This window comes from Dama dama, chromosome 4, assembly GCF_033118175.1.
Source record: "Dama dama isolate Ldn47 chromosome 4, ASM3311817v1, whole genome shotgun sequence".
In the NCBI taxonomy this organism is placed as follows: Eukaryota; Metazoa; Chordata; class Mammalia; order Artiodactyla; family Cervidae; genus Dama; species Dama dama.
This window is the reverse complement of record NC_083684.1, coordinates 50,641,789-50,669,402: the sequence shown is the minus strand read 5'-3', so window position 1 is coordinate 50,669,402 and position 27,614 is coordinate 50,641,789. Positions and strand designations below refer to the sequence as shown.

General features: G+C 49.0%; 2 protein-coding genes across 3 annotated transcripts; both read left to right on the top strand.

Moving 5' to 3' along the window:
* LOC133054228 (lipolysis-stimulated lipoprotein receptor-like) lies at window positions 1-27,202 on the top strand. 2 transcript variants are annotated; one of them, XM_061139022.1, is made up of 4 exons: window positions 1-359; window positions 2,034-2,378; window positions 7,901-8,020; window positions 11,455-11,651. In XM_061139022.1, the coding sequence occupies exons 1-4, from the start codon at window positions 122-124 to the stop codon at window positions 11,475-11,477; spliced, it is 726 nt and encodes a 241-aa protein (XP_060995005.1). In that variant the 5' UTR covers window positions 1-121; the 3' UTR covers window positions 11,478-11,651. The 2 variants fall into 2 exon arrangements, with proteins under 2 accessions (XP_060995005.1, XP_060995003.1); XM_061139020.1 differs by lacking the exon at window positions 11,455-11,651 and adding an exon at window positions 26,793-27,202 and having other exon boundaries at window positions 6-359.
* Window positions 12,002-16,786, top strand: FAM187B (family with sequence similarity 187 member B). Its single transcript, XM_061139023.1, has one exon. The coding sequence runs from the start codon at window positions 15,389-15,391 to the stop codon at window positions 16,103-16,105; it is 717 nt and encodes a 238-aa protein (XP_060995006.1). The 5' UTR covers window positions 12,002-15,388; the 3' UTR covers window positions 16,106-16,786.
* Window positions 27,203-27,614: the final 412 nt, after the last annotated feature.

Here is a 27,614-nt window from a genome sequence, read left to right as displayed (position 1 = left end):
TGGAGTGGCTCGCAGAGCCACAGTGGGACAAGCAAGTTTCTCCCCGCAAGCTGGACGCGTGCTCTTCATCCACGAGGTTTCCTCTAGTTAAAATCCTAGAATAGGGTAGAGTGGGCTTGGAATGGAGACAAGGAGCGGAAGCGGGAAGGGGAGGAGCCGGCACCCCTCCCAGTCTTGGTGGGCGCCGCGCCCCCTACCCTCCCGGTACCAGGGAGGAGACGCGCGGGCGCGACGCGCCCAGACGGCAGCGATGGCGCCTTTGGCCCGCCAGTTCTCCGGGGGACTGGAGTCCTGCCCGCGTGCCCTGAGCTGGGGCGCGGTCGTCTTCGGGTGGCTTTTTCTGAGCACCTTGTGCACAGGTACGGAGCGCGGGGCCCCTGGTGCTGCGGGACGCCGGGAGGGCGCTCTAGAAGGGCGATGCCTGGAGTTCTACAGCGCCCCGGAAGCAGGAGAACTGGGGGAGGGGGGGCGCAGAGATTAAGACCTCCTGATCCCCAAGGTCTCCGGAGATCCCTGTGCGCCAGAGGGAGAGGAATTCTCTGTTCGTGCCTGAGAGCGCTCCCCCGCCCTTGTTCAGAGATAACAGGAAGTGAAACTCCCGGGACAGCGAACCCGGGAGCCGCAGGGAGAATGGGACCCTTTGTGGGGTAGGGGTGAAGGACCACCCGGTCACTGAGAAAGGCGGGGGTGAGGACTCGGTAGCAGGTCGGGATTTCTGAGTCTTGGGGTAACAGGGAAAAGGCACTTGAGGGCTGGATCGGACGATTCCTAGGGGGTGAGATCAAGAAGCAGCGCCCAGGCGTCGTGTGGGTGCGGTATTGAAAATTCCCCACTCCCTAACCCAGTCATGTCGTAAGAATATCTGCGTAAGAGTCTGGTGAAACGGACTTATGAACTAACTTAGAAACCATCTTCTGCTGGATCTGATGTTTGTTTGGGCAGGGGGTTTCAGGGGGACTTTTATCTTTTAGCAAGCACTTTTGTTGCAGGAAGGGGGACCCCTTCCAGGGCCTGAAACTGGGCTCTTGTCTAACACTCGGAAATGAATTGTCCGAGGAGACACATGTGCTGGCAAAGCAAGAGATTTTATTGGGAAAGGGCACCGGGGTGGAGAGCAGGAGGGTAGGGGAACCCAGGAGCACTGCTCTGCCACATGGCTCGCAGTCTTGGGTTTTATGGTGATGGGATTAGTTTCCGGGTGGTCTTTGGCCAATCATTCTAATTCAGAGTCTTTCCTGGTGGCGCACGCATCGCTCAGCCAATGGATGCTACCAAGAGGGATTCTGGGAAGTGGACGGACAGGCGGTGTCTCCTCTCGACCTTTCCTGAACTCTTCTGGCTGGTGGTGGCTTACTAGTTCCGTATTCCTTATCAGGATCTCCTGTCATAAAACAACTCATGCAAATAGTTACTATGGTGCCTGGCCAGGGTGGGCGGTTTCAATCAGTGTGCTTCCGCTAACACTTTTGGCATATTCATTTGAGATGGCTTTGGGTAGGGCAAGGTGAAAGGCTGGTGGTGACATAATTGGGGATTTAGATACTATATGGCGAAGCAATCCAAACAACTCCAGAATCCCCCGGCCCTCCCCGACCCCAATTCACAAAACCTGGAGTAACTTGGAACACTTGGTTGTTTTTGAAAAGGGGGGCCTGGAGCACTGTGGGTTTTTTTTGGGGGGGGGGGGGCATTAGGGCTTGTCTGTACAGGCCAGAACCCTTTCCATGAGAGGGTTGCCAAGGGAAGAGGGGACTGGAAGCAGTTCAGAGGCTGCACTCTGGTTAGAGGAATGGTCAGGATGTTCCAAGGAATCGGGCTGTGTGACCTTGCAGTGGCCACTTCAACCCCTGGGTCTCTTAATGGGCATGATTATCAGAGCTGCCTTGGGGATTAAGGAACAGTGTGTGCCTGGCACTCTCTAAAACCTTACACTTGTAAATGTTGGTGATGTGACAAGTGATGTGGCTCCTTCCTGCTGAAGTACTTCCTTGCGCTCACAGCTGTCCCTCTGCTGACTCTCTTCTTGTCCTCAGCCCCCACCAGCGCCATCCAGGTGACTGTGTCAGACCCCTACCACGTGGTGAGCCTATTCCAACCCGTGACCCTGCCCTGCACCTACCAGTCGACCGCGACCACCACAGTGCCCATCGTGATCTGGAAGTACAAGTCCTTCTGCCGGGACCGTATTGCTGATGCCTTCTCTCCAGCCAGTGTTGATAACCAGCTCAACGCCCAGCTGGCGGCTGGTAACCCAGGCTACAACCCCTACGTGGAGTGCCAGGACAGTGCACGCACCGTCAGGGTTGTGGCCACCAAGCAGGGCAATGCCGTGACCCTGGGAGACTACTATCAGGGCCGAAGGATCACCATCACAGGAAGTACGCGGGATTGGACGGGGTGGGCCTGAGTGGTGGTGTAGGCTCCCTCTCAGAGGTTCATCAGCATAGGTGTCTGAAAGCACTGGCCGAGGGATGGATTCTTCCTTCTACCCATCCATCCATCCCTTTATTTAACAGCAAAGATTTATCGAGCACCTAACGTATACCAGGTACCACTTGAGGCCCTGGAAATAGAGCAGTAAACAAAATTATCAAAGGCCTTCCCTCCTGGAGCTTGAATTCCAGTGAGACAGACAAATAAGGCAAACACAAGCCTGACAGGCTATGGTTCATGGTGTCAAAAAAGAGTCAGACACGACTTAGCAACTAAACAACAATAATAAACACGTACTTTCAAGTGCTTAAAGGTAAAGAAAAGTGGGTAATGGAGAGAGGGGCAGGGGTTCTGTAATAATACTTGTAACATCAGCAACAATAAGTAAAATTTACATGGTAACAGGGGCTTGCCTGGTGGCTCAGTGGTAAAGAATCCACCTGCAATGCAGGAGCTACAGCAGACGTGGGTTCAATCCCTGGCTCGGGAAGATCTCCTGGAGGAGGGCATGGCAGCCCATTCCAATATTGCCTGGAGAATCCCGTGGACAGGGGAGCCTGGCGGGCTACAGTCCATAGGTCACAGAGAGCAAGACGCGAGTTAGCACACACGCACACGTATAACTAATGACCTATAAAAGGGCTCCTGTGTGCCAGGCTCCAATCCAGGTTGATGTGAATTAGCTCATTCAGATGATAATAATGGAGTAAGTAGCTTCTGTTGCTGTCACTTTACAAAGACCCAGAGATTTAAAGTGACTTGCACAGGGTCACACAGCTAGTGGGATTATAAGTCAGCCCTTTGGGGCCTAGTCTCCAAGCTAATAACCCCTCTGCTTGCCCAGAAAGGTCAGCAAAGAACCCACCTGGAGGAGGTAACAGGAGTGAACCGAAGGAGTGAGGGATATTAATGGAGAAAGCCTACATCTTGCCAAGTGCTTCATGCCCATATTACACTCAGGACAACTGAGTCACAGAGAGATCAAATAGTTCATCTTGGTGCACACACAGTAAAGGGCTGGCACTGGGATTTGAACCTAGCACTTGTCCTTCACTGTCATGCTACCTGCTCATAGGAGGTGCCTCTTGGGACCAGGTTAGGGGTGGGGAAGTCATTCATTCATTGATCCATTCACTTGGCCTTTATTGGGCATCTGCTAAGCACCAGAAGCTATGGTAGTTGCTGGGGCTAGAGAGGTGATCAGGACAGGTGATCCCTGCCCTCAAGGAGGTGATACCTCTGTGGGATGAAATAGGCAACAAATAAGCAGCAAAAGAGTAACAGGATTTTAGAAGGTGCCGCAGAGTGCTCCAAAGAAAACCCACCTGGGTGATATGTGATCATGACTCAAGACTGTGGTGAATATAATTTGATGAGGAACTGGGTGGGACTGGGCCCTACAGAATCCAGGGGGCAGAGAGAAGGGTGATGGGCAACAGCGGGCAAGGGATGAAGGATGAGTGTTTTAATCATGGGCAGGGGGGCAGAGGAGGGAAGGGGGCATCCCTTTGCAGACCCCGGGGGACCAGGCCTCAGAGCACACCCCTTTTCTCTCTGTCTGGACCATGGGCAGGGACCCAGCCTCTCAGTCTTGTATCGGGGAGGGACTAGCCCTGCTGGCCCTGAATTTCCTTGGGCAGCTGTTCCTGTGGATAATAGACTTTCGGCGGGTGGGGGGCGTGGGAGGGTGGGTGTTCAGCCTGTATAGGCCCCTACCCCATAATCCAGGGGCTTCTCCAGCCTGGATCAGGTATGACCTGACAGCACTGTCAGGACAACTCCCCTACTGAGAGTGCCCTTGAAGGCTGGCTGGAATCATGTCCCCTTTGCTGAGTCCGTCATTGGATTGACCTTCGGGCTCCATCTGGGGCAGATTCTTCCAGCTCCAGAGGCCCACAGGTCCTGGGTTTTCAAGTTGTCTTGACCTGGGCCCGGGTTTGATACAGGCCATGATTTATAAACATCCATTGTGTGTATGTCCCTTCAGGAAGCCCAGTAGCCACGGGAGCTTCCTCCATTTCAGCTTTGAGGATGGAGAAAAGCAGAGTTGCCTTCGCTGTTCCTAGGGTCACCAGCCACCCAGGTTTTAAAAGTGAAAGTCATCCTGGGGAAGTCAGATGGTGTGCCTCCACTTGGGTGGTTCCGCTTCCACTTCCATTCTTTGGCGCCTGGATCGGGGCCCTATTTCTACCTCTTCAGGCTGCTTGGGAACCGTGTGCACCCCCACTTGGTAACGCTGGACCTGGAAGCTTGTGGGACCTCTGAGATCACAAGGGCCGCCTCTGCTGTGTGCGGATGAGGAACCAGAGGCCCAGGGAGGTGGAGGGAAGCCCAGCTCCTGTGCCCAGCTGGAGACCTGGCATTTTCTCTCTCTATTTAAAACAATTCGAGCAATGCCCAGCCCAGGTGATGTCAGGACCAGACCCAGACTGGGAACAGGGTGCGGCCGGGAGGAAGGAGGTGAACTCAGGCCTTAGAACGGATCAAAAGAAGCCGGAAAGCCATGTTTTTCGTGAGTTTTGAAAACAGTATAGGCCAAACAAAACGCATTGAGGCCCAGATCCGGCCCACAGGACCAGATTTCAGCTTCAGGCCTAGGAGCTCTGGGAGGGGCAGGGGCTGCCTTCAAGCCCCACTCCAGCTTTGGGCAGGGCCCTGGTCTAGGGTTCTGGTTTTAGAGAGGTGCGTTCAGAGTCTGATTCAGAGATACAAGTGGAAAACGATGGGCCGAGAGGCTGTTACAGAGAATTCAGAGGATTTGGGAGAATGTAGGTTAGAGTTTTAGGATGATTCCATGAAAGAATATATACAAAGGGACCTAACACATAGTGAAAAATCAATTACTGGGGGCTGGATGCTTGACCATAAAGGAGAGCGTCAGTGCCCAAGGTCACCCTACCTTCCCATCACTTTAAACTCAGTCGCCACCTCCACGACAGAGGCACTTCCCGTCTGAGTTCTGTGCTCCTTATCACCATCTGAAGCACAATATGTTTAATTTTTTTTATTTGTCTCTCTTTCCAGTTAGAAGCTTGAGCCCTGTCTGGGCGGGGATTCCTAGCTGTCCTCTAGAGCAGTGGTTCTCAAACATGCGGGTCTTAGGGTCACTTTACACACTGAGGTCCTCAAAGAACTTTGTTTTTACAGCTAGAAAATTGAGAAATTAAAAAATTATTTAATGATGATAACAAAGTATGCATGCTGTGCTTAGCCGCTTCACATGCTGTGTGAAGTGTCTGATCTTTGGAACCCCCTGGACTAGCCCACCAGGCTCCTCTTTCTGTGGAATGCTCCAGGCAAGAATACTGGAATGGGTTGCCATGCCCTCCTCCAGGGGATCTTCCTGACTCAAGGATGGAACTCATATCTCTTGTCTCCTGCGTTGGCAGGTGGGTTCTTTACCACTCGTGCCACCTGGGAAGCCCTATTAAACTATAGATTGGTCTAAATAACATACTTTTATGAAAAAATAACCATAATTCCCCAAACAGAAAAACCTTAGTGAAAATGTATGGCGTTGCTTTTATATTTTTGCACATCTCCTTACAGTCTGGCTGCATAGAAGCTGGATTCTCAAAGCAGCTTCTGCATTCAGTATATTGTGATAACACATGCTTGTAACCTGTGGAAAACTCCACACTACACTCATGAGATTAAGTGAAAAAGGCAAATATCTTACTATCATGGTGAAAATAACTTTGACCTCAGGGACTCCCCTGTGAAAACGTCTTGGGGAACCCGAGGCTCCACGGAGCACTTTTGAGAACTGTTGCTCTCTAGTATGGCAGTACTTCAGATACTGCCTGAAACATCAGATGCATTGAGTGCATCAAATCCTGAATGACTGTATCATATGCCTACTTGAGGACAGCCACGTGTCCAGAACGCTGAGGAAAGTCAGTGTGAGGAGGAATCTGGTTTCCAGATACTGACCAGGGCCTGGGGACTCCAGGTTCTGCTCTCCTGGAGCCCACCTTCCCCTGGGGAGGGGCTCACGGCCAGTCAGCCCCTAAGCAGGCTGATAGAATTTGGCAGTAGGGCAGGGGAGCTGTTCCAGGCGGGGTGGAACCAGCCCTGTGAGGGTCGTAGAACACAGAGCCAGGCCAGAGGAACAGCCAGGGTGTACGCCAAAGTGGGGTGAGCCCAGCACATCATGGGGGACAATGAGCAGGCCAGTGTGTCTGGGGTCTGGCCAGTAGAGGAGGACGGTATGCAGGGGGCTGGTGTGGTAACCAGTGGTCAGATGGCTCCAAAGGCCTTGTGGGCCCGGGTGAGGTGCTGGAACTGTGTGCCGTCATTGTTGTTCAGTCACTAAGTTGTGTCCAACCTTTTTGCCACCCCATGAACTGTAACCCACCAGGCTCCTCTGTCCATGGGATTTCCCAGGCAAGAAATCGAGAGTGGGTTGCCTTTTCCTTCGCCAGGGGATCTACCCGACGCAGGGATTGAACCTTTATCTCCTGCACTGGCAGGCGGATTCTTGATTGCTAAGCCACCGGGGAAGCCCTTGGAATGGTGGGGATAGGCACTGGGAGGAGGTCTTACTATGGATGTGAGGTCTTCTTTCCAAAGCAGGAAGAAGGCTCTGGTTCTTTCCCTCCTGGGTACTGCAGTGAGGCACACACAGTGGCTGCCCTCTGAGCCACCCTGGGGAAGGGCTGGTGGTCTGTAGGGCAGGTGGTGGGCAGGTCCCCGGGAGCCAGAGCAGGTGGGGAGAAGGGCTGTGAGGATGCTCTGTGAGGACGTCTCTGGCCTGTTTCTACCTCCAGAGCTCCACAGGCCCAAGGTGGAGTTGCCCAGCGGGCCCCACCCTACAGAATTGGCTGAGGGATTTAACTAATTAGGGCCTGAGGAGTAGAGAGGAAATGGATGTACAGAAAGACTTTCATTATGGCTGTCATTAACAGGCTCCCTGCCTGGGGCTGTGTCACGGGAGCGTCCCTAGCCCTGGGCCTTGACCTGGAATGTGTGGACTGATAGCTGGATGGAGGAGGGAACCAGTCTAAGTCTCTCCCTCACACCCCCGCCTTCTGCTGGGTGCAGGAGTCTCCTGCTGCCTGGAGTCTGGCCTGTTTATCTTTGCCTCCTTACCCTGGGTCTGCCCTAGGCTCCACAGCGGGTTGAGTCAGGGGGGTGACTTTTGTTCTGAGAGGTGGGATGGTGAGGGGAAGGGAGGGGGATGGGGGTGTGTGGAGGCCATAGCTGAGTGGGGTCACACCATCCTGGCCCACCACCCCCATTTTCGCCACAGCTGTACAGCTCATCAGTAATTTCCGCAGACTGCTCTTCTCTCCAAGACAGGCAAGATAACAGTCCAACCTCACAGACTGAAGTTCCCCATGTGACGGGTTTAGAACAGAGCCTGAGAGGTGTCAGGCCCTCAGGATGAGGGATTGAATCCCCAGCCCCCTTCCCCCGCAGGCGCCCCTCCCACACATGGCCCTCACCCATCTACCCCCTGCTGCAGATGCTGACCTGACCTTTGACCAGACTGCCTGGGGGGACAGCGGCGTGTACTACTGCTCCGTGGTCTCGGCCCAGGACCTCCAGGGGAACAACGAGGCCTACGCAGAGCTCATCGTCCTGGGTGAGTCTGGGTCCTGAGGGACAGGTTGGGGATGGGCCTCTCCTGCTACTTCTGTGTGTCCGCCCTCTGCCCTCCAGCCCTCTCTCTGGGCTCTGTCACCTGCTTCGCTCTCCCCTCACAGCACCACCAGTCACTTGGGCTTCTCTGTACCCTGCACCCCAGACAGGGACCCCCTCCCAGCCCCGCAGCATTTCAAATAAGCCAGAGCCAAACCAAGAGTGGAGAGGAATGGGACCTCTGCCCCTTCCTGGTCTCAGTTTTTAAAAGCACAGAAATGGTCAGAGTGATGGGCATTGAGTCCGGAGGGGTGATGGTGCGTGTAATCGAGAGGCCGTTTCAGCTGCGCCCCCTCCCCAACCTAAGGCCACATCTCACCCCGCGGTCCCTCTGCCCTGCTGGGATGGTGCTGTGTGGCTTGCATAGTTAGTGCTCCCCTCAAGCAAGCCCTCCCCCCACGTGCCCAGGAGTGGGCTGGGATTCCCGCCAGCAGCCCCTGTTCTGCTGTGAGGCCCCCCTCCATGTGTGGAAGGGATGCTGCTGTTAGCCAGATGCTCTGTTCTCTGTGGACACGTATAGTCCCATGTGGAACGTGCTATATGTGACATGCTGTCGGGTCACACATTGCCATCATCACACGCATGATGCAAGGTGGCACACATCAGAACGAGCCCACATGATGGGGACCATGCCCCAGGGTGCTCAGATCACGTGACGAGAGTTCATGTCTGGGTGACAGAATGCATGCACCCAGGGCCCACAGAACTCGCGCGTGTTCTTCAGTAAAATGCAGTCTCAGCATGTCTCAAAATTTAGTCTCAGGAGCCAGTTACACTCAGATTACTGAGGATTTCAAAGAAGGTTTGAGTTTTTGTGGGTTACATTTACAGTTGCTTAACATATTAGACAGAGAAGCAATGGCACCCCACTCCAGTAACTCTTGCCTGGAAAATCCCATGGACGAAGGAGCCTGGTGGGCTGCAATCCATGATGTCACTAAGAGTTGGATACAACTGAGCGATTTCACTGTCACTTTTCACTTTCATGCACTGGAGAAGGAAGTGGCAACCCACTCCAGTGTTCTTGCCTGGAGAATCCCAGGGACAGTGGAGCCTGGTGGGCTGCCGTCTCTGGGGTCGCACAGAGTCGGACACGACTGAGGTTAGTTAGCAGCAGCAGCAGCAACATATTAGAAATAGAAACTGGCACACAAGTATTACCATCAGAGCGATTGACATCATCACACGTGGTGGAGCCTCAGGAAAGCTCTGCTGTATCTCTACTGAAGGAGAGTAGAAAGGGCAGTGGCTTCGTTATCAGGAACATGGCTTGGCCTCCGGGATGGGACCACACTTTGAGAACCACCGGTCTACCTGCTGGACCCCCCTCCAGGGGGCAGGCGGCATGGGGTGCTGATGTACGGCCCAGGCGTGCTGAGAAGGATTGAAGGCGGGAGGAGAAGGGGACAACAGAGGATGAGATGGTTAGATGACATCATCGACTCAATGGACATGAGTTTGGGTAAACTCTGGGAGTTGGTGATGGACAGGGAGGCCCGGCGTGCTACGGTTCATGGTGTTGCAAGGAATCAGACATGACTGAGCGAGTGAACTGAACTGATCTAAGCCATAGTCAGCTCCCGGTCTTTGTTTTGCTGACTGTATAGAGCTTCTCCATCTTTGACTGCAAAGAATATAATCAATCTGATTTTGGTATTGACCATCTGGTGATGCCCATGTGTAGAGTTGTCTCTTGTGTTGTTGGAAGAGGGTGTTTGCTATGATCATTGCATTCTCATGGCAAAATTATATGAGCCTTTGCCTTGCTTCATTCTGTACTCCAAGGCCAAATTTCCCTATTACTCCAGGTGTTTCTTGACTTCCTACTTTTGCATTCCAGGCCCCTATAATGAAAAGGATATCTTTTTTGGGTGTTAGTTCTAAAAGGTCTTGTAGGTCTTCATAGAATCATTCAACTTCAACTTGTTCAGCATTACTGGTTGGGGCATAGACTTGGATTACCGTGATATTGAATGGTTTGCCTTGGAAATGAACAGAGATCATTCTGTTATTTTTGATATTGTGCCCAAGTACTGCATTTCAGACTCTTTTTGACTATGACTACTACTCCATTTCTTCTAAGGGATTCTTGCCCACAGTAGTAGACATGATGGTCATCTGAGTTAAATTCACCCATTCCAGTCCATTTTAATTTGCTGATTCCTAAAATGTCGATGTTCACTCTTGCCATCTCCTGTTTGATCACTTCCAATTTGCCTTGATTCATGGACGTAACATTCCAGGTTCCTACGCAATATTGCTCTTTATAGCATGAGACCTTGCTTCCATCACCAGTCACATTCACAACAGGGTGTTGTTTTTCCTTTGGCTCCATCTCTTCATTCTTTCTGGAGTTATTTCTCCACTGATCTCCAGTAGCATGTTGGGCACCTACCGACCTGGGGAGTTCATCTTTCAGTGTCCTATCTGTTTGCCTTTTCATACTGTTCATGGGGTTCTCAAGGCAAGGATACTGAAGTGGTTTACCATTCCCTTCTCCAGTGGACCACATTTTGTCAGAGCTCTCCACCATGACCCATCTGTCTTGGGTGGCCCTACACGCATGGCTCATAGCTTCATTGAGTTAGACAAGGCTGTGGTCCATGTGATCAGACTGGTTAGTCTTCTGTGATTGTGATTTCTGTCTGTCTGCCCTCTGCTGCCTTTACTCAGCGCCGACCGTCTTCCTGGGGTTTCTGTGATCTTGGACGTGAGCTCTCTCCTCTCGGCCCCTTGCCCCTCCAGTGCCGCACAGCCGCCACTCGCCGCTCCAGCGCCCTTGTTCTTACTCTGTCCTCACATGGTCCTCCTTCCGTCTGTGTTGTTTGTGTCTTAATCTTCTCTTCTTATGAGGTGTGCGTGCGTGCGTGCGTGCATACTCAGCTGCTTCAGTCCTGTCCAACTCTTTGCGACCCTATGGACTGTTGCCTGCCAGGCTCCTCTGTCTTTGGGATTCTCCAGGCAAGAATACTGGAGTGGATTGCCATGCCCTCCTCCAGGGAATCTTCCAGACCCAGGGACTGAACCTGTGTCTCTTTCTTCTCCTGCCTTGGCAGGAAAGTTCTTTGCCACTAGCACCACCAGGGAAGCCACCTTCTTAAAATGACACCACTCATATTGGATTAAGGCCCACCCTAACAACTGCATTTAAACCTAATTACCTTGGACTTCCCTGGTGAAATCAAGTCCCTGGGGACTTCTCTGGTGGTCCATTGGTTAAGAATCCACCTACCAGTGCAGGGAACATGCGTTTGATTTCTGGTCCAGGAAGATTCCTTCCATGTGCCCCAGGACAACTAAGCCAGCCCGTATTATCACCACTACTGAGGCTGTACTCTGGAGCCCTTGAACAACAACTACTAAGCCCATTCTCTGCAGCTGCTGAAACCAGGGCACCCTAGTGTCTGTGCTCTGAACAAGAGAAGGCACCATAATGGGAAGCCCATGCATCGCAACTGGAGAGGAGAACCTGCTTACCGCAACTAGAGAAAGCCCGTGTGCAGCTACCAAGACCCAGCACGGCCAATCAATAAATAGATTGTTGTTAAATAAATAAACCTAATTACTTCTTTAAAGGCTCTATCTCTAAATAAGACGCATTCTAAGGTATTGGGGTTAGGGATTCCAAATACGAATCGGGGAGGACACGATTCCGCTCGTCAAAGTCTCTCTCTGTCCTTCTCCCTACTTTGTTTTCCTTCAAAGCACTTGCCATGACCTGATGTTGTATTCGTCATTTACTTGTTACCATCTATTTTTCCCCCAGGTAAAGATAATATTGCTCAGCAAATATTCCACATGGTCCCCTACATTTCTCAGGCCCGCTACAGTTAGGTGGAGCTATGTGATTCATTTTTCATGGCCTGCAGACAGAAGTAATGTAGATCCCTCCCAGGTCAAAGTGTTTAAGTGCCAGTGTGTAACTCACTTCCCTCTCTTCCCATTCCATAGCAGCTAATGATGCTGCAGATGGTGCAGCCTCCGTTGGCCATGGTATTTGAAGCAACTGTGTGGAGTGGAATTCTCTACCAACCCACACTGGACATATAGGATGAGCGAAAAAAAAAAAAGTGTTAAGCCACTGAGATCCCAGAATTCTTCTGTTACACAGCATGTCTAAACTTATCCCAGTTAATACCTTCTTCACTAGAAGGTAAGCTCCAAGAGGCCAGGGACTTAGCCTGAATCCTTAGTGCCTGGTGTAAGATGAGTAAGCAATACTTATTTATGGAATAAATGGATATGCCAGGCACAAGAAGGTGAAGTTGCTGAGCATGAATTATTCTAATAAAAGATGAATCAAGAAATGAAAAACTGATCCCAGAGCCTGGGACTGAAACCACTTGGCCACATTCCTACTAATTAACCACCATCTAAGTAATCCAGACCCAGCTGTTCCAAGAATTTGACATCAATAATCTCTTGAAAGCTTTATAAGAAGCGCAGTTTGTGATGGAAAATTCTAAAGGTTACACTTTGCTAATCCTGGAGAACAAATTCTCATGGTCTTAAGCCAATCATAGAAATTTTCTTTCCTCTCAGAGACAGATTTGGATCTGTACATGGGACCTAATTCTAGCCAACAGAACTTGAGGAGAGATCTGACGGGAGGATTTGGGGAATGGCATTAACTTTATGAAATGAAAAGACACCTGCTCCTTGGAAGGAAAGCTATGACAAACCTAGACAGCATATTAGAAAGTGGATACATCACTTTGCCAACAAAGGTCTGTCTAGTCAAGGCTATGGTTTTTCCAGTGGTCATGTATGGGTGTGAGAGTTGGACTATAAAGAAATCTGAGCGCCAAAGAATTGATGCTTTTGAACTGTGGTGTTGGAGAAGACTCTTGAGAGTCCCTTGGACTGCGAAGAGATCAAACCAGTTAATCCTAAAGAAATCAACCCTGGATATTCATTGGAAGGACTGATGCTGAAGCTCCAATTGTTTGGCCGCCTGATGCAAAGAGCCGACTCATTGGAAAAGACCTTGATGCTGGGAATGATTGAGGGCAGGAGGAGATGGGGATGACAGAGGATGAGATGGTTGGATAGCATCACCAACTGAATGGACATGGGTTTGAACAAACCCCAGGAGATAGTGAAGAACAGGGATGCCTGGTATGCTGCAGTTCATGGGGTCACAAAGAGTTGGACACGACTTCGTGACTGAATAACAACAACAACATTAACTTTATGATTGGCAACCCACTCCAGTATTCTTGCCTGGAGAATCCCATGGACAGAGGAGCCTGGCGGGCTACAGTCCCCAGGGTCACAAAGAGTCAGACACGACTTAGTGACTTAACACAGCATAGCACATAAAAGAACACTCCTTGTAGTAGATATTGCTGATGGCCATTTACTAAATGTTTCCTGGACATAGCAGAATTTCATTTCCTGTGTTGGGAAATGCTGGTGCCATGTAATCATTTCTGGCCAATGGTGTGTGAGCGAATGACATGTGTCACTGAAGGCTAGAGCATTTAATTATGGGTATGAAATAGTACAGAGCTATCTTTTTTCCTTCTCTGGCATAAAACTGGAGATGTTTGCGATGGCTGTTGCTCAATCATCCTGTGTGCCTGAATGATTATAATGTCAACTCACAAGGGACATGGAGCATGAATGAGAAGTAAATTTGTGTGATTGTAAGTCATTGAGATTTAGGTGAAGTATTATAATAGCAAATAGCCTATCTGGAGTGATAACAGAAATTAGAATCAAGAGTGGGGTGCTGATGTAATAAAAAATAAAAACACATGCCACTGACTTAGATACTAAGCAAAGGGAGCAAGAAAACTTATTTGAAACCAGAAGGATGGAGAGATACTCTGGGAAGCAGATAACATACTTATTGATACGTGCAGCTTTAGGGGAAGCAGTTGAAATGCAGGACCCTAGAAGTGAATGTTGACCAAAGTTGGCCCCAAATTGGGAAGACCTTTGAGAGGCAAACTCCAATTAGAACCTGGCTTTTGTCAAAGATAAAAATCAAGGATTAGTACCAATTAAATCATTATTAACCATTGTTGTGTTGAACTTCCTTCATAGCTCAGTTGGTAAAGAATCCACCTGCAGTGCAGGAGACCATGGTTCGGTTCCTGGGTCAGGAAGATCCACTGGAGAAGGGATAGGCTACCCATTCCAATATTCTTGGGCTTCCCTTTTGGCTCAACTGGTAAAGAATCCACCTGCAGTGAGGGAGACCTGGGTTTGATCACTAGGTTGGGAAGATCCCCTGGAGAATGAAAAGTCTACCCACTCCAGTATTCTGGCCTGGAGAATTCCATCGACTGTATAGTCCATGGGGTCGCAAAGAGTCGGACACAATGAGCGACTTTTGCTTTCACTTTTCACTTTCAACCATTGTTACTATCTGTAAATAAATTGAGGTACTCCCAGGAAACATGTGGGATAGTCTGAGGTAGACAAAATGGGTTAGAATCTGGCTTTCGCTGGATGCCTGATAGAGTCTAAGTTACATGCAGTGAGGTGAGGAACATCCTGAACAGAACACATGGAGTTGACTTGAGACTTGTAAGAATTCTTCGGTCCCACACTTTGGGACACAGAAAATAGGCTGAGAAACTCATGTGCCAAGGAGGGCACGTCTTCCAGCGCCACCTGAGATGTACCCGAGGAGGATAATGGAAAAGGGGATAACTCCTGGAGAGTGAAGACATAAGCCACAGTGAACAAAGATTTGGGAAGTTCCCCACCCTCAAGGAGCTGTGGGTGCATGCTCAGTCGCTTCAGTCATGTCTGACTCTTTGCAACCCCTTGGACTGTAGCCCGCCAGGCTCCTCTGTCCGTGGGATTCTTCAGGCAAGAAGACTGGAGTGGGTTGCCATGTCCTCCTTCAGGGGATCTTCCCCACCCAGGGATCAAACTGATGTCTCCTGCATTTCAGACAGATTCTTTACTGCTGAGCCACCAGGGAAGCCCCTCAAGGAATTGATTTGGTGCTAATTAAGGAACCCTCCCAATTTACGAAACAGGAAACCAGTGATTTCTCAATTATGCATTTTGACCCATTCCATCATTGTCTATTGAGTGAGTAGGTGAAGGATAAATAATTTGACTTTTTAGTTCACTTGTTCTGATATAGGTTCACTCATGTTTCGCCCAGATCTTGTGGTCATTTTAGTTTTTGACTCTAAGGTATTTGATGACGTGAACTGAATTGGAGTCCTGGAAGTGCAGTGGGTCAGGGTCCATTCCACTGCCCAGGGATGATGCCTGAGTTCCGTGGGTGACTTCACAATGCCCCCGTGGTTCCCAGCTTCCTTCTGTAGTCTGTATGTAGATAGCCATGCTGACCACCTTGTGGCTGCTTAGCCTTTTTCTCCCTGTTCTGTGTGCCCAGCTATTAGTCACCTGTGCCTATAAGAGTCTCTGCCAGCAGGCCCTGCTCTCGGGCAATGATGTTGTCCTGCAGTGTGACCATCTCAAGGCATCCTGGTACTTTTCCTCCTTTCAGGGGGAAGATCCCTTTTTGGTCTCCTCACTGCCTAACATAAAGAAACTGCCTGGGGGCAGCCTCCAACTGAACAAACCTCAGCCCTCCCAGACAGGCCTCTATCGCTGTGAGGACAGTAACACAGCCCTTGTGGTAGAATATGAGATAGATTTCCAAGATGTCACCACGCTACATATTACCCACAAAGGACTAGGCCAAAACCATCTGCAGAATCAGAGCCTGAGTTTGGGTAGACAGGAGATCATCTTCACCCACTGGGAGCCCTGGCAGGACTGTAACCGCTGTGGGGTGCCAGGTGAACGCAAACGCCTGGGGTACTGCTACATCCAAGAGTCCCTGGAAAACCCGATGCCCTGCTGGCTCTATCTAGGAGATGTGAGGCTGTGGTCCAGCCGCTTGAGGCCTGAGATGCAGGTGGAAGCCTGCCTTGTACCCTGCAACCAGAGCAAGGAGATCATCCAGCCGTTCTTCACCTTTGACATTTCCAAGTTGGGCCAGTCAACCAACAACATGCAGCTCACCTGCCCCTTGGCGTCCATCTACAGGTGACTGGACCCAGGCGTCAGCCCTGCCTTTGACCCCCACCCAGGCTTTGTTTCCTGTGTTCACCTCGGCCAGGGGTTACACTCCAGTAGAAAAGCAGGGTCTGTCTGCCAGCCCATAAGCCTTCAAGGTCAATCTGTGCAGGAAGGGATCTCTTCACTGGCTTGTTCAGATGTTCATTCATCAAGAATCCCCAACTGCGACTTCTGAGCCACATCCTAGGCAGGTGATGTTGGGGACACAGTGGTGACCAACAAAGACCTAATCCCTGCCCTCATAGGCACCTGTTATTCATGGGTAGACCAAATACAAAACCTAGAAACCAAGACATTCTGGCCCATGCTCATGCCAACATAGACTTTACTGTGATTTCTGTCTCCTCACTAGACTCTGACTGATACAATTTGTCTATCCATCCTCACACCAATGCTACAGTAACTTAATTATTATACCTTTATAATAAGCCATGATATCAGTAGTATAGATTTTTCATCTTTGTTCTTCAAGATTGTCTTGGTTATTCTTTACTTTTTATAAAAAAAAAAAAATTGAAATCAGCTTGTGGTTTCCATCCAAAAGACGTCTTTTTTTTTTTTAATTGGCACATCATTGAATCTAAAGATAAAATCAATATATTACAATATTTAGTCTTCCAATCCATGAACATTGTAAACACTTCCATTATTTAGGCTTTCTTTTATTTCTCTCAATAACACGTAGTTATTAATGTAGAGGTTTTACATGTATTTTATTATATCTGTTCCTTATATTTGATTTGTTCATGCAAGTTGCATCTTTTACATTTCATTTTCTAATTACTTGTATATAAAAATATATTTGGCATTGCTTGGTTAGTTTTCTGTGATTGTGGTTTTCATTCTGTCTGCCCTCTGATGGATGAGGATAAGAGGCTTGTGAAAGCCTCCTGGTGGGAAGGACTGAGTGAAAGTCACTCAGTCCTGTCTGATTCTTTTCGACCCCATGGGATGGGAGGGACTGCCTGTGGGTGAAACTGGGTCTGGCTCTGGTGGGCAGGGCCATGCTCAGTAAATCTTTAACCCAATTTTCTGCTGATGGGTGGGACTGTGTTCCCTTCTCTGGCCAAACTATGGTAGGGGTGATGGCAGTAATAGCTACCTTCTTCAAAAGGATTTATGCCAGCATGCCGCAGCTCCCAAGACTGTTGTAGTCAGTGCCCCTGACCCTGCGGCAGACCACTGTCAACCCACACCTCTGCCAGAGACTCCTGGACATTCATTCACAGGCAGGTCTGGCTCAGTCTCTTTTGGGGTCACTGCTCCTTTCTTCTCGGTCCTGGTGCGCATGAGGTTTTGTTGTGCTCTCTAAGGGTCTGCTTCCCTGGGGTTTCTGAGTCCTTTTCCAGATCCCCAGGTTGAGAAATACGTTGTAGAACCTAGAACTTTTGCAACAGTGTGAGAACTTCTTTGATATAAATGTTCTCCAGTTTGTGGGCTGTCTGCTTGGTGGCTGTACAGTGGCACTAATGGCAGCCTCCTCCAAGAGGACTTATGCCACACGCCATGCCTCCCAGGTCTGCTGCAGCCAGAGCCCCTGTCCCAGCGGCAGGTCACTGCTGACCCATGCCTCAGCAAGAGACACTCAAACACTCAATGGCAGGTCTGGCTCAGTCTCTCGTGGGGGTCACTGCCCCTTTCCCTTGGTCCTGGTATGCACGAAGTTTTGTTTGTCTAACTCAATGAAACTATGAGCCATGCCATATAGGGCCACCCGAGACGGACGGGTCATGGTGGAAAGTTCTGACAAAATGTGGTCCATTGGAGAAGGGAATGGCAAACCACTTCCGCGTTCTTGCCTTGAGAACCCCGTGAACACTATGAAAAGGCAAAAAGATATGATACTGAAAGATGAACTCTCTAGGTCAGTAGGTGTCCAATATACTACTGGAAAAGAGCAGAGAAATAGCTCCAGAAGGAATGAAGGGGCTGAGCCAAAGCAGGAACAATACCTAGTTGTGGATGTGGCTAGTGGTGAAAAGTAAAATCTGATGCTGTAAGAACAATATTGCATAGGAACCTGGAATGTTAAGTCCATGAACCAAGGTAAATTAGAAGAGGCCAAACAGGAGATGGCAAAAGTGAACACTGATATTTTAGAAATTAGTGAACTAAAATGGACTGGAATGGGCGAATTTAATTCAGATAACCATTACATACTGTGGGCAAGAATTCCTTAGAAGAAATGGAGTAGCCCTCATAGTCAACAAAAGAGTCCAAAATGCATACTTGGATGCAGTCTCAAAAATGGCAGAATGATTTCTGTTTCCAAGGCAAACCATTCAATATTACAGTAATCCAAGTCTATGCTTCAACCACTAATGCCAAAGAAGCGGAAGTTGAATGGTTCTATAAAGACCTACAAGGCCTTCTAGAACTAATACCTAAAAAAGATGTCCTTTTCATCATTGGGACTGGAATGCAAAAGTAGGAAGTCAAGAGATAACCTGGAGTGACAGGCAAGTTTGGCCTTGGAGTACAAAATGAAGCAGGGCAAAGGCTAACAGAGTTTTGCCAAGAGAATGCTTTGGTCATAGAAAACACCCTCTTCCAACAACACAAGAGACAACTCTACACATGGACATCACCAGATGGTCAATACCGAAATCAGATTGATTATATTCTTTGCAATCAAAGATGGAGAACCTGTATACAGTCAGAAAAACCAAGACTGGGAACTGACTGTGGCTCAGATCATGAACTCCTTATTGCAAAATTCAGACTTAAATTGAAGAAAGTAGGGAAAACCACTAGGCCATTAAGATATGACCTAAATCAAATCCCTAATGATTATACAGTGGAAGTAACAAATAGATTCAGGGGATTAGATCTGATAGACAGAGTGCCTAAAGAACTGTGGACGGAAGTTTGTCACATTGTATAGGAGACAGTGATCAAAACCATCCCCAAGAAAAAGAAACTCAAAAAGGCAAAATGGCTGTCTGAGGAGGCCTTACAAATAGCTGAGAAAAGAAAAGAAAAGCAAAAGACAAAGGAGAAAAGGAAAGACATACCCATCTGAATGCAGACTTCCAAAGAATAGCAAGGAGAGCTAAGAAAGGCTTCCTAAGGGAACAATGCAAAGAAATAGAGGAAAATAGTAGAATGGGAAAGACTAGAGATCTCTTCAAGAAAATTAGAGATACCAAAGGAACATTTCATGCAAAGATGGGTCCAATAAAGGACAGAAATGGTATGGACCTAACAGAAGCAGAAGATATTAAGAAGAGGTGGCAGGAATACACAGAAGAACTATACAAAAGAGAACTTAATGGCCCAGATAACCATGATGGTGTGATCACTCACCTAGAGCCAGACATCCTGGAATGCGAAGTCAAGTGGGCCTTAGGAAGCATCATTATGAACAAAGCTAGTGGATGTGATGGAATTCCAGTTGAGCTATTTCAAATCCTGAAAGATGATGCTGTGAAAGTGCTGCACTCAATATGCCAGCAAATATGGAAAACTTGGCAGTGGCCACAGGACTGGAAAAGGTCAATTTTCATTCCAATACCAAGGAAAGGCAATGCCAAAGAATGTTCAAACTACCGCACAATTGCACTCATCTCACACGCTAGCAAAGTAATGCTCAAAATTCTCCAAACCAGGTTTCAACAGTATGTGAACTGAGAACTTCCAGATGTACAAGCTAGATTTAGAAAAAGCAGAGGAACCAGAGATCAAATTGCCAACATCTGTTGGATCAAAGAAAAAGCAAGAGAGTTCCAGAAAAACATCTACCTCTGCTTCATTGACTTCACTAAAGCCTTTGACTGTGAGGATCACAACAAATTGGAAAATTCTTAAAGAAATGAGATACCAGAACACCTTACCTGCCTCCTGAGAAACCTATATGCAAATCAAGAAGCAACAGTTAGAACTGGACATGGAACAATGGACTGGTTCCAAACTGGGAAAGGGGTACATCAAGGCTGTATATTGTCACCCTGTTTATTTAACTTATATGCAGAGTGCATCATGCAAAATGCTCGGCTGGTTGAAGCACAAGCTGGAATCAAGATTGCTGGGAGAAATATCAATAACCTCAGATGTGCAGATGACACCACCCTTATGGCAGAAAGCAAAGAGGAACTAAAGAGCCTCTTAAAGAAAGTGAAAGAGGAGAATGAAAAATCTTAAGCTTAAAACTCAACATTCAAAAAACTAATATCATGGCATCCAGTTCAATCATTTCATGGCAAATAGATGGGGAAACAATGGAAACAGTGAAAGGCTTTATTTTCATGGGCTCCAAACTCACTGCAGATGGTGACTGCGGCCATGAAATTAAAAGATGCTTGCTCCTTGGAAGAAAAGCTATGACCAACCTAGACAGCATATTAAAAAGCAAAGACATTACTTTGCCAACAAAGATTCTTCTAGTCAAAGATACGGTTTTTCCAGTAGTCATGTATGGATGTGACAGTTGGACCATAAGGAAGGTTGAGCGCCAAAGAATTGATGCTTTTGAGCTGTGGTGTTGGAGAAGACTCTTGAGAGTCCCTTGGACTGCAAGGAAATCAATCCTGAATATTCATTGGAAGGACTGATGCTGAAGTTGAGGCTCCAATACTTTGGCCACCTGATGCAAAGAGCTGACTAATTAGAAAAGACCTGATGCTGGGAAAGATTGAAGTCAGGAGAAGGGGACAACAGAGGACAAGATATTTGGAGGGCATCACTGACTTGATGGATATGAGTTTGAGCAAGCTCTAGGAGTTGGTGATGGACAGGGAAGCCCGGCGTGCTGTTGTCCATGGGGTTGCAAACGGTCGGACATGACTGAGCAACTGAACTGAACTGAACTGATCATCATCATTCAAGGATTCCACACTTGTGAATTCACCTACTCACTAAAATTTGTTTGTAACCCCCAAGTTGGTACCCACAGTCATATTCATTTGCAGACATGCACAGAGTGGCAAGAAAATTGAGTCACACAACAATGCACATTCCCAGCCAAGGCCACCCAAGGTGACACTCTGCCTTCTGGTTTCAGTTTCCAGACTGTGTTAGCAAGTATGGTCCTCTTCATGGTCTATTTAGTGCCATGTTTTTGGCATTTTTGTGTTTCTGTTGGTGATTTTGATTTTCAATATTTATTTTTGGCTGAGGAATTTAGGAAAGAATCTGGGAAAGGGGCCACCAAGAAAAAAAATATATTTGTTTAAAATGAGTTGAGTTTTGCAGATATCTGTGGGAGGACCAGCATGTGCAATGATCCTAAGGCAGGGGCTCTTTGCTTGCCTGGTATATTCAGGGGACAGTCAGGAGACCAGCATGGCTGGAGCAGTTGGGTGGGGAAGGGTAGGAGGTCAGAAGGGAACCAGAGAGGATTTATTCACCTCTCCATTCTCAGCACTTGCAAGTGTGCCCAGAACATACTAGCAGGCCTGTGTGCTTAGTCGCTTAGTCATGTCTGACTCTTTGCAACCCCATGGACTGTAGCTTGCCAGGCTCCTCTGTCCATGGGATTCTCCAGGCTAGAATACTGGAGTGGGTTGCCATTCCCTTATCCAGGGGATCTTCCCAACCCAGAGACTGAACCCAGGTCTCTTGCATTACAGGCAAATTCTTTACTGCCTGAGCCACCAGGGAAGACCCTGAACAAAGTACATGTGTTCAGAAAAAAAATGTGTTGAATGTTCATATGTGTCAGTTTAACACCAAGATAGGGAGGTGATAGAGAAAATCCTTAATAGACAAGTTGTGTCCTTCTACCCCAGCAGAGTAGAAGGCTTGGAAGAGAAATGAAATAGGATTGCTAACTTGTCACAGGACAAATGTGGGAATTGTGACCTCACACCCCACGGGATGTTCTTCTACAGTTCTTCCTGCCGTCAGGGCTGAAGCCTGAGGTCCATGGATGATGTCACAATGTCTAGGGTGGGGCCCGGCCCACTTCCACAGCCCCAGTCCACCATGCTGACCACCTTGTGGCTGTTGCTTTGCTTTGCTCTCCCGGTCCAGGAGTCGTCCTTTTCTATCAGCTGTCCTAATCGCAAGCACTGTCAACTGGCCCTGCTCTCAAACAATGATATCATCCTGCAGTGCAATGCCCCTGGGGCACAGTGGCAATTCTTCTTGCCATTCAAGACCACCTGGGTCAGCAATTCCACTACTAATCTCAACATGGAAATAATGCCCAATGGCAGCCTCTTCATTACAAATCCACTACCCTACCATACAGGCTTTTATCACTGCAATGACAAGGATGGCAAGAAAGTGGTGCAGTATGAAATTGACTTCCAAGATGTCGTCAGCCTACATATTACACACAAAGATTTGGACCAAAAGCCCCTGCAGAATGAGAGCCTGAGTCTGGGGAGCAAGCAGCTCATCTTCACCCACTGGGAGCCCTGGCAGGACTGTAACCGCTGTGGGGTGCCAGGGGAACGCAAACGCCTGGGGTACTGCTACATCCAAGAGTCCCCGGAAAACCCGATGCCCTGCTGGCTCTATCTGGGAGATGTAAAGCTGTGGTCCAGCCGCTTGAGGCCTGAGATGCAGGTGGAAACCTGCCACATCCCATGTACACTCATAGATATGAAATATATCATTTTTGACAACTTCCAGCTTAGAAACAAAATGGGATCTGCGTCGCTCACCTGCCCCTTAGGATCTATCTACAGGTGACGGAATCGGTACCAGCCCTGCCCTTGGCCCCTTGCCAGGCTCTCCCCATCTGGGAGCCTTTGTGGTTAATCTGCGCAGAGAGAGAGGGATTCTATGTCACTAATGAGCACCGCAGTCTCTCTCCTTGGGCTTCTTTGGATATTCCTCTTGGTGTCCACTGAGCCACACACAGATAGAATGAGGACAGCTAGTAACCAGGGAGCACTCGGCTGACTCTAGGCCCAGTCTGCACGGGGTGGTGCTGTGGATGTGGTGGTCATCAGGTAGCTGCACGTCTGGTCCTTGCTGCTGCTGCTGCTGCTGCTTGCGCTGGTCCTTAGGAAGCCCCTAGTCTAGGCGGGGAGATGGACCAGGGTGGTCAGGGTTGGAATGGGAGAAGTTCAGGCAAGTGATGGAGCTGTGAGGCAGGTAGCTCAGGAAGCTGTGAGACTCTTGCCTCCTCAAACTCATGTGGAATGATCATCAAGCCTAGGACGAGAAGATGGATGCCTATCATGACCTGTGTCCCTGGCAGCTCCCATTCTTGTTCTCTCTTCCCACCTCGTGGTAGTAGTTGAGTCACTAAGTCGTGTTCGACTCTTTGCAACTCCATGGACTGTAGCCCACCAGGCTCCTCTGTTCATGGGATTTCCCAGGCAAGGATATTGCAGTGGGTTGCCATTCCTTCTTAAGGGTTTCTGCCTGGAGCCCCTGGGAAATCTTTCCCTCTTCACGTTTTACCCTGCCCACCTGCTTCCCTGGTGGCTTGGATGGTAAAATATCAGCATACAATGCAGGAAACCTGGGTTTGATCCCAGGGTGGGGAAGATACCCTGGAGAAGGGAATGGCTACACACTCCAGTATTCTTGCCTGGAGGATTCCATGGACAGAGGAGCCTGGTGGGCTACAGTCCATGGGGTTGCAAAGTCAGACATGACTGAGCAACTAACTGCCACTACCCCAACAATAAGAACTGCAACCACTCACAGTGCAGCGCTTACCCTATAAGCTGGTCCCTAGGCAAACATTCTTCTTAAACCACATCCTCTGCCGTTCTTCTTCCCTCACCCAGGGAGCTGTGAACTCCAAGAAGGTTCATTCATAGATGAGGAAACTACAGCTCAGAGGAATTCCTGGGGGAATCCATGGTGAGAGGTGGCAGCACAGACCTTATGACACATACTTGTCCATGGGGACCCCCTTGCCCTTCTCCTCCACTGGCCAGTGGCAACCCTTTCCTTGCAAGTTGGGAGCCTGAGCAACCTCTTGAGGGCTCTACAACTACTGGCTCTGTGGAATCTGGCTTCATTGCCTCCACCTGGTTTTCTTTCCTTTGGTCATCCCAGTTGTGACTTCTGTTGTCATTGTCCAGTCACTAAGTTATGTCCAACTCTTTGCAACCCCATGGACTGCAGGCGTCCCTGTCCTTCACCATCTCCCGGAGTTTGCTCAAGCTCATGTTCATCAAGTCGGTGATGCAATCCAACCATCTCATCCTCTGTCACCCCATTCTCCTCCTGCCTTCAATCTTTCCCAGCATCAGAGTCTTTTCCAGTGAGTTGTCTCTAAGGTGGCCAAAGTATTGGAGCTTCAGCTTCAGCATCAGTCTTTCCAATGAATATTCAGAGTTGATTTCCTTTAGGATTGACTGGTTTTATCTCCTTGCTATCCAAAGGACTCTCAAGAGTCTTCTCCAGCGCCACCGTTCAAAAGCATCAATTCTTCAGTGCTCAGCCTTATTTATGGTCCAACTCTCACATCCTGTGCGTGACTACTGGAAAAACCCTAGCTTTGACTATACAGACCTTTGTTGGCAAAGTCATGTCTCTTTTTTAATATTCTGTCTAGGTTTGTCATAGGTTTTCTTCCAAGGAGCAAGTGTCTTTTAAATTCATGGCTGCAGTCACCACCCGCAGTGATTTGGAGCTCAAGAAAATAAAATCTGTCACTGCTTCCACTTTTTCCCCTTCTATTTGTCATGAAGTGATAAGACCAGATGCCATGATCTTAGTTTTTTTAATGCTGAGTTTTATGCCAGCTTTTTCTTTTTCTTTTTCTCTCTCTCATATCTTTTTGTCTCCCTTTCTCCTTTCTTCCTCCTCCTTGAAGTATAAAAGTAACACCTGCTTCCTTAAAAAAAAAAAAAAAAGCCCACAATTCAGAAATGTGAACGTGCATGTGACTCCTCCTTCCATCTAGATCCACACACCTATTCCATGTCATTTGCCAAGTAAGGGGCACCTGGGTGCCCATCACAGGGAACCTGAAAGGTCACTGAGGCTTCAAGAATTGCTATGTCTCCAGGGAGCTGAGGGGAAGGGCATTTCATATGAGGTTAACTGTCCCGGCCTCTGCCACTTTCCTGCTGTGTGACTTTAGCCTGTGGCCTCTCTGGGCCTCAGTTTCCCCATCTGTAGAATATGGGTTGTATTCATTTGCTATGACCACTGTAACAAAACACCACCAACCAGGTGGCTTCAACCAACAGGGAATTCTTCTCTTCCAGTTCTGCAGACAGATCAAGCTGTCAGCAGGGCCGCGTACCCTCTGAAAGGCTGGATGGGACCCTTCCTCGCCCCTTTCTGGTGTTTGGGGGTGGCCGCAGTCCTTGGCCTGCCTTGACTTGTGACCGCACCCCCAGCGACTGCCTCTGTCACCAGCTGGGGTTCTCCCCATGTGTCTCGTGTCTCTGCCTCTTCTCTCTTCTTACATGGATACAGGTTATACTGGTGGATTTAAGGCCCACCTGACTCCCATTCTGGTGGCTCAAATGGCAGAGAATCTGCCTGCAATGCGGGAGACCTGGGTGGGGAAGATCCCCTAGAGAAGGGAATTGCTATGCACTCCAGTGGGGCCTGGAGAATTCCATGGCCAGAGGCGCCTGGCAGGCTACAGTCCATGGAGTCGCAGAGTTGGACTCGACTGAGTGACTTTCCCTTTCACGATGCCCATCTGACCTCATCTGAGCTAATTACAACTGCAACAACTCTTATTTTCAACTAACGTCACATTCTGAGGTTCCAGTTAGGACATGAATTTGGGGAGTACAGAGGTCTTGGGGGACCTGGCCTCGGGGTCATTGTGATCCCTAAGAGAGCAAATGCTGGTAAAGACATTTACGACAGGGTCCCACACACTCACAGGTGTTACTATTGCTTTTATGATCTTTCACCTTGTCTTTATTGTCTGTTGCTTGTCCCTTTTGTTTCCCAGCCACGATGGGTGTGTTATATCCCTGATTCATGTGTTCACTGATCACGTTTTTCACTGAGCATTTATAAACCAAAGATCTAAACTCTAGGCACCAGAGAGGCAATGAAGAACAAAACCAAAAAAGATACCTAGTCTCATGCAGCGATAAACCAATGACATGAATGAAACACACAGTATTTCTTTTTTTTTTTTAATTGGAGTATAATTGCTTTTACAAGGTTAAGAACCCAGCATTTTAGTAGGTGATAAAGGAGGGAGAGTGGGAGTGGGGGAGGTGAAAGTTTTAAATAAGGAGAGCAGAGAAAGCGTTCCTGAGAAGGTGCCATTCAGCCAAGGCTGAGAGGAGGTGAGAGCTGTGTGCGTTGGAGAGCATTCCAAGCTGAGTGCAAAGACCCCGAGGCAGGACTGTGCCCAGCCATTGGAGGAGCCTCTAGGAGGTGTGGCTGGGGCAGAGTGAATGAGGGAGAGCAGAGGAAATAGGGTCAGGCAGGTAAAGAGGTACACACACAATTAGGGAGTGTCTTGCTAATTCCTCCAAATAACCCTCTGAGGTCACTGCAATCGTGACACTCTCAGATTTCAGATGAAGAAACAGAGATAGAGGCATTTAGTTAAGTGGTCCCGGGGAAGTAAGGGGCTGGGCTCTGAGAGCTCCCACCCGTCCTGCCCCCACCTTCCCCTTGTCCTTTGCTGCATAGCTCTCCTTGGAGGGGGATGCTCTATTTGCTCTTCCCAGGGAGAAGGGTGCTGCCATCTCTACCTCCTTTCAGACATCAGTCCGCCCTCCCCCTCTCTGGGGTTTTGCAACTGACCTTGTCATCCTTCGCAGGCCCGTATTCTGGGAAGCGAACAACCTCTCCCTGACCTGGAAGGACCAGCTCTCCGGCAAGAGCGTCAGCACCATCATGGACACCTCCAACGGTGGCAGCTGGCTGCGGGTCTTCCAGCCGGCCACTTACAGGTGCTTCGTGCAGCAAGAGCTCACTGCTCAATTCAACTCCCAGAGCAATGTGGATCCACTGACGTTTCTAAGCCCAGGAAAGTCTGAACAACAACCAGAGGCAAAGGAGACCCAGAAAGAAAAAGCCAACTCTGTCCTTAAGGGGCTGAGCGTGATAATGCTCGTGGGCACAGTCTTGACTCTGCTGGGGTGTCTGCTCAAACAGTTCCGCTTTTCCCGGAGCCAGAAGAGAAACAAGATGTTGTTGGTGAAATAAAGTCAGCCCTTTGGGTCGTGGAGACCTGGTCTCCTGTGCCTTCATTGCTCCACGCATCCTGCTGCCCTGGGCTCACCCACACCTCACTCTGAATGTGTGTGGACCAAAACAGACACGGGGCCAAAGCTAAGGGCGACTGACCTCTCCCTGGTCCAAGTCCTGCTCTGTTAACTCATTCATAATCCCCATGCCACAGGTGAGGAAACAGGCTAGACTTCCTGTCTGGTCCCCATGGGGTGGGAGTGGGGGGACACCAGTTCAAACCCAGGTGGCCTGTCTAAAGCCTTGTGGTCCTCACAGGGAGGAAGGAAGGGCTGGAATGAGGCCATTTGGGGAGTGAGTCTCTGGGTGTGTAAACTGTAGCCACCTCACTCACCACACTCTCCAAGGACAAGGGCAGGGCTGGGGGATAGGAGTGGGTCACCCCAGACCCC